General features: G+C 43.2%; 1 protein-coding gene across 7 annotated transcripts in view; it reads left to right on the top strand.

Moving 5' to 3' along the window:
• PDE4D (phosphodiesterase 4D) overlaps nt 1–1,193 on the top strand; it is a 763,522-nt gene extending 762,329 nt beyond the window's left edge. For all 7 annotated transcript variants that reach the window (XM_084628697.1, XM_084628698.1, XM_084628700.1 and 4 more), the window contains one exon: nt 6–1,193. In XM_084628697.1, coding sequence (XP_084484823.1) covers nt 6–419 — 414 coding nt within the window. In that variant the 3' untranslated portion in view covers nt 420–1,193. The remainder of the gene's footprint in view (nt 1–5) is intronic.
• Nucleotides 1,194–12,649: the final 11,456 nt, after the last annotated feature.

The raw sequence follows: 12,649 nt of genomic DNA, 5'->3' as shown, positions 1-12,649 counted from the left end.
AACAGGTGGGGTTTATAGACTACATTGTTCATCCTCTTTGGGAGACCTGGGCAGATCTTGTTCACCCTGATGCCCAGGATATCTTGGACACCCTGGAGGACAATCGAGAATGGTACCAGAGCACAATCCCTCAGAGCCCTTCTCCTGCACCGGATGACCAGGAAGAGGGTCGGCAGGGCCAGACTGAAAAATTCCAGTTTGAACTAACACTGGAGGAAGATGGTGAATCAGACACTGAAAAGGACAGTGGAAGTCAAGTGGAAGAAGACACCAGCTTCAGTGACTCCAAGACTCTTTGCACCCAGGACTCAGAATCCACTGAAATTCCCCTTGACGAGCAAGTAGGCGAAGAAGTAGAAGGGGAGGAGAGCCACACAGAACCTTGCGTGCTAGAGGAAGATCATTCTCCTGACACGTAACAGTGTGAAGACTCAGTTTCTTTCTCTCTGTCTCTTTGTCTCTCTCTCTCTTTTTTTTTTTAATTAGAAAATGGTTTCCAAAGTGCACGTCACATGCCACAACCACGGTCACACCTCACTGTCACCTGCCAGGACGTTTGTTGATCAAAACTGACCTTAATTACTCAGTTTGGCACTCAGGAATATTGTAACCACAATTTCACCTCCATGGCATCAGAGAGCAAAGGGGAAAACATCCATGAACAGCATCTTAATAAGATCTCCATTTGGCAGATTTGATTAAAGAAATCAGGTCTCTAAAGTGGTTTCAGAGGAATATAGCCTACCAGCAAAAGGCTGGTGTGCATTGGGTGTTCTGTTTTGTTTTGCTTTTATTTTACAAGCAAGGCATTGAGTAACGTTCATCATCAGAGTTTTAAGAAAACAGCCAGAGAATGAACTGAGGTTCCTAATGGAAAACAAATGCACATGAATAACGGGACACAACGTGAATCTGTTACCTGTAGGAAGATGAGCTGTGGAAATTGCATAATTTTCTAATTTCAAGTCTTCCTAATACATGACTGAAAAAAAAATAAAGAAAGTGTGGCCAAGTGGGTTACACTGACCTCTGCATTTTGTATTATATGTAAAACAGAGATCTTTTGTAGAGCTTACTTTTATTATTAAATGTATTGAGGTATTATATTTAAAGAAAAAAACACCTTCAGAACTTCATCTGCCACTGGTTATTTTTTCCAAAGAGTAACTTGCAAGTTTTCAGTACAAATCTGTGCAACACTGGATAATACTTCTAGTTATCTAGTTATACATTTTATTTTATTTTAGTTTTGCACGTTAGATTTTTATAGCCTTGATCTGAGCTGTAAAAATCCATTGTTTTATATACCAATGACTTCCTTGAAATATTTTTGTGTGTGTTGCAGGAAACCCTTTCAGTGGGATGGAATTCCTTTTATGTTTGTTTTTATTATAATTTTTTCAGACAAACAACAGACGTCTGCATTGTGCTTTTGTCCTCCTAGTGGAGCTGACCCTGCAGCCCCTCCCTTACTCCCACAGATGGTCGCACTGAAACCAATGGGACCACTCAAGTCAGGATTTGCAGGAGTGGGCCCAGTTTGAAAAAGTGATGAACCATCTTTATATAAACATAACACTTTTCTCTTTGCTTAATAAAATTAGTTCCTTTAGAATGTCACTCTGAGGCTGAGAACTGGCAATCACTAAACAAGAACAACCTGTTTGCTGTGGCAAAAGAGTAGAATCTTTCCTATTTTGTCTCCCTTAAAACTTATTTTGTGTCAGCAGTTTGGGCAGTAATTTCTGTTTAGCTGGAGCACATGCTCACCTCGGAAGTGTGTGTGTGTGTGTGTCTTTAAAAATGATTATTAGCATATTTTTCAGAACTCCTTTTCCTTGCATGAAGAGCCAGATCATAAGGGTTTGGTTTTTTTTTAAATAAACCAGTAAAGCTTGGAAAGGTTTGGATTTCCCCCCAGATTACTTCACAACTTGAAAATGTTTCTCATTCTACATCCAAGTTGCGCTGGAAGGATTCTACTTTTAAATCTGATCAGTACCTAAGCCTTCAGTAACTTGGAAGGAAAAAGAGGTTTTATAGAGTCATGCTTCTCATTATGCAGTTCTACTGATAGGTCATGTGTAGTGGGAAGGAATTTATCTCCTATGGTTGACTCTTTATTAAGACTAATTTTGATGAGTGAAATTGGGAAATAGTTGCCCAGGAAAACAAATAGATTCCTTCTGTCACAAATTCTGATCGAATGACAAGGCATAGGTGACTTTCTGACAAGATGAAATGGAAATGGCACTTATTTCCTTTGCTTGAGTTCAGTTGAACCAGTGAATTTATAGGAAATGAAGAAGGGGTTATACCAATTTCAGAGATCTAGGATACAAACCCATTTAAAAAACTTTGGGTAACGGTTTAGCTTTTAGTGCATTTTGCATTTTTCTATATCCAGGTCGTAGGTTTATCTGCCTTTAGCCCCAAAAGGGCTTTATCTGAGAAGATACCAAAGGGGGAAAGTGAATGGAGAGATTTCGCCATGCTGATAGGAGCTTTTAAGCTCATTTCTTTCCCTCACCATCTCCCCCTGAGCCCTCACTCCCATATAAATATCCTTTCAATCCCCAAGAGTGCCTGGAATCTTAATAATGAAAAAAGCAATATAAATTCCAAAAAACAATATGGACCTGAAAGGGTTTTACATCTGCACTAATTGAAAACAAATAGTCTTAAAGAAAATACCACCATATTGTGAAATATACACCCATACACATGGACAATCAAATAGTAGAAAAAGACATGATTTCTTAGAGCCAGGGATCTAATGCACTGTACAATCTTTTATTTTCTTTGCCGAAGTGTGCTTTAGCATTGCACACTGCTTTAAAAATAATACAATTTACAAGTGGCTTTACATGTTCGAAATATTTTTGCCATAAGAAAGTGCAATGAGTTGGGTACTGAATGGGAAAAAAAGAAAAACCTGCATTTGCTTATAAGAATACACTTTAGCTTGCAAGTTACTGTACTCAGTAATGCTGTGTTTGTTATTTTTAATTGGGGTTTTTTGCATTATTGTTAAAAATTATGAGCGAATACAGGTAGAACAAATTGCATTCAAAGGTTTTTAAAAAAACTTGAATGAAATGGATTTTACAGAAAGCTTTGACAATTCTTTTAAAATGCATTATTTATTTTATTTTGTGCCATGCATTTTTCTCACCAAATGACCTTACCTGTAATACAGTCTTGTTTGTCTCTGTTTACAACCATGTATTTATTGTAATGTACATACTGTAATGTTAATTGTAAATTATCAGTTCTTATTATAACATCATCCTTGACAGGTTGGTGTTGCTATATTTGGAAACTCTTGGTGAGAGAATGAATATTATGTATACATACTCCTTGTACATTTTTTCTCCTGTAATATATTCTATGTCACCTTAGAGCTTGTTTATGGAAGATTTGAGAAAAACTATAAAATACATAAAGATATATAAATAAAAAAGCTGCAGGTCTTTGGTCCCAGGGCTGTGCCTTAACTTTGAACAATATTTTCTTCTGTTTTGCTGCATTTGAAAGAAAGGTAGTTGTGGAGCTAGGGCTGGGCATTCCTACAATATTTTTAGTAGTTAATTGGTTGGGTCACTGGTACAAGCTAGTATGTACAATACTACAACCTGTTTTCATTCATGGCCCCATTTGAAAGTCAAGCTTTTCCATACCTACAGAACTGTAATTGCATTGTCTACCTGATTGTTTTCTTTCCACTTTTGAAGACTATAATCAGGGATTACTTCAGCCATTACCTGTTCCCTTTTTGAAATTAACACAATCATTTGAAACAGTACTGCACAGCTGTGCTGTACACTTGGGACAGTTGTAATAACTCATTTGGCTCTTAGGCACATAGGAAAATGAATTAATCAGAATTCATATGCGTTATTATTTTGACAACTGTCCTTCATGTTCCTTCCTTACTTAGATGTACAGGAAGTACAGTATATCACTGTATAACCATAATCCATAGAGTAGGGTAAAAGACAACTTGAAATCTTGGAATGCTTTCCAACATTAATATTAGTGTTACAAGCCGCCAAAGCTTTCCTCTTTTGTAGATGTACCTAAGGCTTTTGTACACATGTGCATAGTGTGGATGTAAAGGATGACTGTAACCCTTTAAATAACACTACTATTAGTTTTGCAGAATTGGACCCTTGCCACTTAAACACCACAATTGCTGTAGGCCAGTTAGGATTCCTGATAGCAATTAAGTTGCTAGTGTAAGATAGATACCTCTTTTCCATTCCATTGATGCCCAGCCCTTGTAACATGTGACTGTTCAGTGAAAGGAGAGATTCTTTTTCAAGGAAAAACAGAGCCTCCTTTTTGACACAAACTGTAGATTTTAGCAGCCCTGGCCCAAAGGAATTTGATTGCTTTTGTTTTAAACAGTATAAAAGGGACACTATAATAACAGAAATCCTGAACAATTTTTGTTATTGTTTTAATTTGTTTTTTCCTTTGGGTATGTCTTTAGACTGGCAACTTGTGTGAACATTGCAAATGATTAGTCTTTCAATGGTTTCTTAGCCTCTCTTACAGCCTATGGAGTAGTACTGTACATCAATACCTTCATATGAAATTTTTATATGCAATGGAAATAAAAGCATGGGTTGATTCTGCCTAGCTCCTGTATTGGACTTTCTTTTGCAAATAAAGTTTATTTTACACAGTAAGTGCCATCAGTAACAACACATTTTAAGATACAAATGAATGCAATAAGAATGAGATTAGTACATTTCCAGGACCATATTATATACCGAATAACAAGAAGTAAATGGGGGGGGTCAATTAAACAAAGAGGTTATCCCATCAAAGACAACATTCCATAAAGGGTCTAATCCAGTAAGGTGCTAATCACTTTAAAAGATAGGGTTTGTTCTTGATTCCGTTGAAATTGCCACTGACTTCAGTGGAAGTAGGAACGGCTCCAGAGAAAGAAAGGGCTCATCTTAAAAAGACCTGAGAACACTCTTGAGTTCCCTTAGTGGAGCAATAACAGAAAGGAAGAGGAGTTCCTCTAGTTAAATATTCACCAGACAACTCCTCATCTAAATGGATGATATCACAATGGTTGTTAAAGTACTGATCAAAAACCGAGGCTTACTTCACTAAGGAAGAAATTCATAGATTTCAAGGTTAGACGGGACCACTGTGATCAGCCAGTCTGACCACCTGAATAACCCAGGCCATGGAGCTTCCCAGAAATAATTTCTAGTGCATAGCATGTAGGAAAAAAATCCAATCTTCATTTAAAACTTGCCAGTAATGTAGAATCCATCACAACCCTTGGTAAATTGTTCCAATGGTCAATTACCCTTACTGTTAAAAAATGGATGCTTTACTGAATTTGTCTAGCTTCAGTGTCCAGCCTTGAATTGTGTTACACCTTTCTGTGCCAGATTGAAGAACCAGTTATCAAATATTTGTTTCCCAGGTAGGTACTTAAAAACTGTAATCAAGTCACTCCTTAACCTTCTCTTTGTTAAACTAAATAGATTGTTTCTTGAGACCAGAGCAGTCCCGTCCAGACCAGGGAAACCACCCTGGGCCCCCGCGCTTAAGAGGGATGCAGGGGGGAAGGGCAGGGTGGCCTGGGGGGGTTGTGGTGGACCTGGCGGAGGGAGCAGAAGTCACCGGCCGGTCTGTTTATTTCTTTTTCTTGCCCGTAGCCCCCCTGGGCTCGAGCTCAGTCACTGCAGCAGCAAGTGACCTGACTCCAGCCCACTCTGCTCTGCCAGGTCCCAGCGTTATCTGCCACTGCAGGGTACTAGCGTGCCCCCCCCCACGCCCAACCACTAGTGCGAAGCTGAGCCAGGCTGACCCTGACCCTGCCCTTCTGTCTTGGATGGACCCTTCCCTTTTCCGGCGGGACACTCCAGCAGCACACGGGGCCCCCTAACCCCCAGCACAGGTGAGTGCCAGCCAGTAATCTCCAGGCCAGGGCTAGCCCTTATCACCCCTCCCCCTGCCTTAGGGGCCTCCTTGCCTTTCAGCTCTCCAGCCTTGGGGGGTCCCCTGCCCCGCAGTACCAGGACCTGGGATCCCACAACTCTGCTCTCTATATCACCACCCACCAGGACGGGTCCTCCACCCATCTGCTTTTCTGCTTCCCCTCCCCCTCCCAGCCCTCAGAGAAAACCAATCTTAGAGCCCCTCCTCCATGCCGGAGGGTCCTGGCGTCATGGCTCTCAGTGTTGTGAATCTGTAAGTACATTTTTTAAAAAATTCACTGAGGGTAGAGAGCCCATATGCACCCGGGAAGCAAGTCTGCTGCAAGGAAGTCCAGGAAGGTGGATTTCAGAATGCAAGCGGCACAACACTGAGCATGGTCGGTGAAGGTTTTTTTTAATTATATGAACTTCATTATAATTATAAAAAAGAACTGCAATATAACAACATTATAATTATACAGCTGGGTGCTATCAATATTTAACCTGCAGCCAGCAGCTTCCCTGGAAGTTCACTGTAACCAGATTTCATGGGTATAAAAAATGTTGAGGCGGGGGGGCCATACAGGCTGATTTGCCCCGGGCCCTGCACCTCCCTGTCCAGGGACAGCCCTGCTTGAAGCTATCACTATAACACTTGTTGTCTAATTCTTCATTCATTTGCATGGGCTGTTCTGTGAACTCTCTCCAATTTATCAACTGCCTTGAATTGTGGCCACCAGAATGCGACAGTATTCTAGCAGTGGTCACACCTGCAACAAATAACCTTTCTACCCCTAGTCAAGATTCCCCTGTTTATACATCCAAAAATCACACAGTGTCACACTGGGAGTTCATGTTTATCTCTTTATCCACTATGCCCTGTGCAAATCTTTTTCAGTGATTCTGCCTCCCAGGCAAGAATCCCCCGTGTTGTAAGTATAACCTATAGTCTTTTGTTTCTAGATGTATGGCTTTACATTTGACTGTCTTGAATCACATGTTGTCTGATTGCTCCCAGCTTACTAAGTGCATCCTGTATCAGTGACCAGTCCTCTTCATTATTTACCAGTCCCTCAATTTTTGTGTCATCTGCAAACTTTATCATTGATGATTTTGTTTTCTTCCAGGTCATTGATAAATAGCGTAGGCCCAAGAACCAATCCCTGCAAGACCCCACTAGGTGCAAATACCTCCCTGAGCCAGCAAGGGTGAAGCTAACCCTTTATGTCTTTTGCCTTCCCTGACAAAACCCTGTCAGTCTCTATGCTGGTAATGCAACAGACTAGGCAAGCAGAAGCGTAAGACCAAAAATGAAGTCCCGGTGTTACAGCAGCCCGCTGCACCTGTTGGTGTTGAAAATAGTTCTGAAACGGATAAGCTGACTCGTCGCTATTCGCAATTCCGTGGCAATCCAGCCACTTGCTTTCTCTGCCATGACTAAAACAAAAAGTGACAGCTGGTAGGGAACACAGTGCTGACTGGACACCCCTCAGTTTATTTTCTAGCTGGGCACATTTTTGAGCTGATTTTCCATATTCAAAAACATACCAAAACCCCTCAGTGAGGGATGAAGATAAGTGCCTGGATTCCTGCTGGCAAAAAAAGATGTCAGAGAAATCGGCAAACATAACAAGGATGAGGAGAGGAAACGCAGAGTGTGAAATAATGCAAAACCCACCATGGGCAGGGTGCAAATCTGTCTTCCAGCTACTCACTGCTGTTAAAGATAGTCCAGTGACAACAGCACTACTCTGGGACTTGGGTTCAAATCCTGATGCACTACAGACTTCCTGTTGGATGTCTCTGTGCCTCAGTTGCCTAGCTGAGAACTGGAGATACTTGTACTTCCCGCCCGCACAGGGTAGAACTGTAAAGATTAGGAAGCAGTCAGATGCTATGGTAATGAGCTCATATAAGCACATATGCTAGATAGAAAACCAGATGTACACATTAACCCAAAATTAACGGGGTTCCCATGGCTGTTCAAAAATATTGCTGTGTATAATACAGATTACAACAGAGGGTTAAAGACTGTAAGACATTCTAGAGGCGCTATTATTAAGACTACGGGCTTGTCTACAGGAACATTTTACTCACAACAAGTTGGGGTACGAGTCTACCCTGCACGAGCCTCTAATGGGCTGTGTGAACTTTGCTGATATGCATTAACAGTTCATTAATGTGAGCTAGTCCTAGTTCCAATGCTTGATGTGCATGTAAGTTATCCATTCATAGTTTCTCAACCATAAAGCAAGGAAGCAGTTTATTGAAACATCAATGCATGTTTTATGCCACAATGCTCTGGGTTTTTTTATGAAAGAATCATAGAATATCAGGGTTGGAAGGGACCCCAGAAGGTCATCTAGTCCAACCCCCTGCTCAAAGCAGGACCAATTCCCAGTTAAATCATCGAATCAATTTTAAGCTGAACCATTCATTTTAACCGTCTTTGTTGGTCTATTACCATGGTTCTCAAACTTTTGTATTGGTGACCCCTTTCAGATAGCAAGCCTTTGAGTGAGACACCCCCCCCCATAAATTAAAAACACTTTTTAATATATTTAACACCATTATAAATGCTGGAGGTGAAGCGGGGTTTGGGGTGGAGACTGACAGCTCATTACCTCCCCCCCCCCGAGGTAATAACCTCGGGACCCCCCTGAGGGGTCCCAACCCCCAGTTTGAGAACCCCTGGCCTATTACTTCCACATGTGCTAACACAGTGAAGCGAACGCTGTTGGGTTTCATTCACTGCTCAGCAGCGCTATTAGCCATGTGGCAAAGCCCTTCCCTTAATGCCATCCTGTTTCTCTCTCCCCTCAGAATGGGCTGAGGCGCTATTCGGCACGAGGACAGGAAATCAGGCTCAGAAGCACCGCTGAGCATCATCTTGTACCATTCTGCTGCGCTAACGCTGTGTCACACAGTATTAGTGTCATGTAATTAGCCTTGTTTTTCTCATCCAAAATAAAAGAGAACAGTGTACATGTGTGAGAGCCTGCCCCCCGTATGAATGGAGCCCCATTCAGCCCTTCCAAATGCAAGGCAAATGGAACTTTGCGGCCAGCTGCACGTAGGCAAATTCACAGGGCAGGGCGCCATCCTCATGTGTGACACAGATTTGGCTTGCAAGAAACTTTCTAAAACTCAGAGAGCCTGGTTTGCTACACAGTACAGAGCCCTCTCACTAACCAATGGGCTTGTGCAGCAAGGCCCCCTTGTGACAGCTGTTGTCCCACACACACCTCAGAGCCTGCCTCTGGAGCGTGGACCTGCTGGGCTCCCACTGTTCAGTGAGTTCTATCCTGCTGACTGGGCGGTGGGGCTCCTGGTCTTGTGATTGTGAGCGAGAGCGGGCATGTGGGCTGGGAAGAGGCGCAGAAGCAAATGTGATGGAGAGGAGGTGCACATAGAATGTAGTGCATACAATGAATGAGGCAGAAGCCTGCGTTAGAATGAAGGGGTGGGGGTAAGAGGGGAGAGAATGGGAGTGGGAGAGACTGTGTTGAAGTGGTCAATTGTTCTACAGCGTTATATAGCAGTGTGTTTGTTGCACATTTTTCAGACTGGGATCTGCAAATTAGGCCCCTAAATAAGTGAAGGGCTAAACTTTACTTCAAGTCAGCAGGAGCTGCAGGAGCTCAGCAACTGTGAAAAAAATCAAGCCACTTTTAGTCCATGTCCTAAATAGGGCACCCTGGTTTCTGGCACCCAAGTGTGAAAATCTGAGGCCAATTGCACCAGGTGGTCACTGCCATATCACAGTGCATGGCAAGGCGTGTGCTTTTTATTTTAACCAGAAAAACACTTCTTTGGGAAGGGGGGCGGGAGGGAGGCTGCCAGACCATATGTGCTTTGGTGCACTCATTCCCATTGTAACGTAATCCCAGCTCAGGTGCGGTGTGTTTGAGGAGCATAAAGCTGTGTGTGCGCACACATGGAAGGAAGGCCTTCCTGCCTTATTCTTTAGTTGCAGCTGGATTTCAAATAGCCCCCATTCTTCCATTTCTAAAGAATGCCTCCCATCTAAAACTGTTATTTATGAATGGCAAAGCCCTCCTGAAACTTACTTAGGAATTCCTGGCAATCAATCAATCAATCTGTGTCCATTCCATTTTTTGAAATGCTGGCTCTCTTTGATATACAGTGTATGGGCCATGTCATTTTTGGCGATGTAGGGAAAATCTGCTGTGCCAATGAGAGAGGAAAAGTTTGCCCTTAAGCAATGAAGTATGTCAGGAAATGTGTCAGCACTTAGACAGCATCACAGTTGAATATATTGTCTTGTGTGACACTATCCAGCATAAATACAAGCTCTGAAGTGTTTTTCCTGTGATTATGAACTGGATATATTTTTAATGAAATAAAACCACACTGGTTGCTATACCATGCCATTAATTAGCATCCCTTAAAGAGGGCACCAGAGCACCACTTTGCCCTATTTAGGCATTGCTTTGCGGGCCAGCATTGTCCATCAGAGAGAGGCACAATGTCTCTCGGCATGTCACAGCTGCTCAGGGAAGCGTGTAACACTCCTTATGGTGCGCTTTCCTCCATGGCTAGTCAGGCCTGCTGACGAGTGGCAGGGGAATTAGACCATGCCCCTAGTCCTTGCCACTTTTGGTGTCCTGGCATCCCAGGTGCTGTTAGCTGAGAGCTACAGGAAGTGGTGGAGAGGGACTTGCAACTGGCCCTTCCGTTAATAGAGGGGGGGCAGGGGGCGGGTGAGGGGGAGAATGTGCCCATCTTGTGCACACGTGCAATTGGCAGCCACAATCTGACCTTTAATTAAATGTACACACGCCTTCGGCATTTAACTGAATATGCTCTTTGCCTACGGAGGCAGCTGAAGGGAGATGTTCATGCTCAAGCCCCTTCTGCCAGTCAGTAATCCTTGGCTACTTCAGGTAAAAAGGATTCCTGAGATTTATTTGGAGGTTGCGTCTTTGAGAACCAGCCCCAGCTCTAATTAACTGACAAGATCCGTTGGGACAATGGTTGGCCCCAGCAAATGAAGCCCTAAATGTGCTTTGTGAAAGGGGCTGTGGCTTAGCTTTTTAAAGGTATGTAGGCAGTGCTGCACTCAGTCAATGGGGTTGAGACTCCTAAGAGTATGTCTACATAGCAATAAAATACTTCACACCTGGGTCAACTGCCTCAGGCTCGAGGAGCTCAGGCTGTGCATTGCAATGTAGACATTCTGGAGGGAGAGTCTCAGAGCCCGGGCTCCAGCCGGAGCCTGAACGTCTACACTGCAATTTTATAGCTCCAGAGCCCAAGCCCCCTGTGCCCAAGTCCGATGACCCAGGCTCTGAGTCTCGGTGCCATGGGTCTATTATCACAGTGTAGACACACCCTAAGTCACTGTTGAAAAATGAGACAGTCTCCTAAATCAGTTAGGCATTGCAACACTGAGTGTAGCAATGCCTAAATACCTTTAAAATCCAGGCCCTGTGTCTTTTTGTGCTTCTTCATGATTGTTCAAGAAGGTTTTTCATGAAAAGAAAAAAAAAGAGGCAGGGCATGTTACAAGCTGGCCAGTAGTCCTCTGGATCAACATCAGTCTATTGTGAGGGGCCCCAAATGCTTGGTCTCACTTGCTTCTAAGTGGGACTTGGGCATAGTTTAGTGATGCTTTCTGGCTCTAAGTCCCTAGTGGACACACTTCTTGGCTGTGCCCTTCCTTGGTACATGGAAGGCTACAATCCAGCCTCCTAGACCCTGAAACCAGTGCCATGGACCTCCTAAGCCCCTCAGATCACTTGCATATGCTTCCCAAGAGGCTCTGGTCACCCTGGGTATGGCAGGAGAACCAGGAACGCAGGCTTAGCAGAGGAATTTCTTAACCAGAAACACTTAACTTGTGAAAGCACTCAAGAGTTACAGAGCTTTTAAAACAACAGAAGTCCTGCGATGCACCCTCCCATGTCTGAGCTCACCCCTCCCCATCTGTGAGGCCAAATTTTGCCTGCATTCCAGGTAGAGCAGAATCCTGCCAGCCTTTCCACATGGGGCGCTGGCATTTAGCTGAATGGAGGCGGCTCAAGGAAGATGTTCATGCTCAAACCCCTGCTGCCCTGCAGAGAGCAGAAACCTGCTCTTGAATACAGTCACGATCTCCTTTTGCCATGTATCCAGGCTGAGAAGCAGCAGCTCCACTATCCACACAGGCACCCCTGTGTAGAAAATCCATGGTTTCCTGGGACAATCAAAGTTGCTGGCCTGAGCTTGGTCTGTGATGGTTTCTCAATCACAAGGCATTGAACACCTTTCCTGGGCAGGGTAGCTGTTCAGAATCCATCATTATAGCCTTGCCTTGGGAAAGGTTGGACACGTGTCCAGCACATAGTACAAAATGGAATCCCTAGTACAAAATGGGGGTGCTAGTATACAATGGAGTGCACAATTTGATAGACATATCCCATGCTGTCACAGAGGTGCCTGAGCTTTTAATAGTAGAAATGTAGGTGGGTTTTTTTTTTTAATCTTGTTGTTTCCTGAAAGACTCACTGGATGACCAGATAACTGGTGGGATGATGACAGCAGAGACTCCATACAGTTACGCTTGATTATACGTTATAAGGCAGCAAATGAGAGCACAAAAGACTTTTTTTGCCTAGTGCTTTTTAAAGTACAAGGTACAGTACACAGTTACTTGAAGCACACCTCTGCTATTTTTACGTGTTTAGTTCCAATGG

Source organism: Lepidochelys olivacea, assembly GCF_965140295.1.
Source record: "Lepidochelys olivacea isolate rLepOli2 genome assembly, chromosome: 5".
Lineage (NCBI taxonomy): Eukaryota > Metazoa > Chordata > Testudines > Cheloniidae > Lepidochelys > Lepidochelys olivacea.
This window is presented reverse-complemented; position numbering and strand designations above follow the sequence as displayed.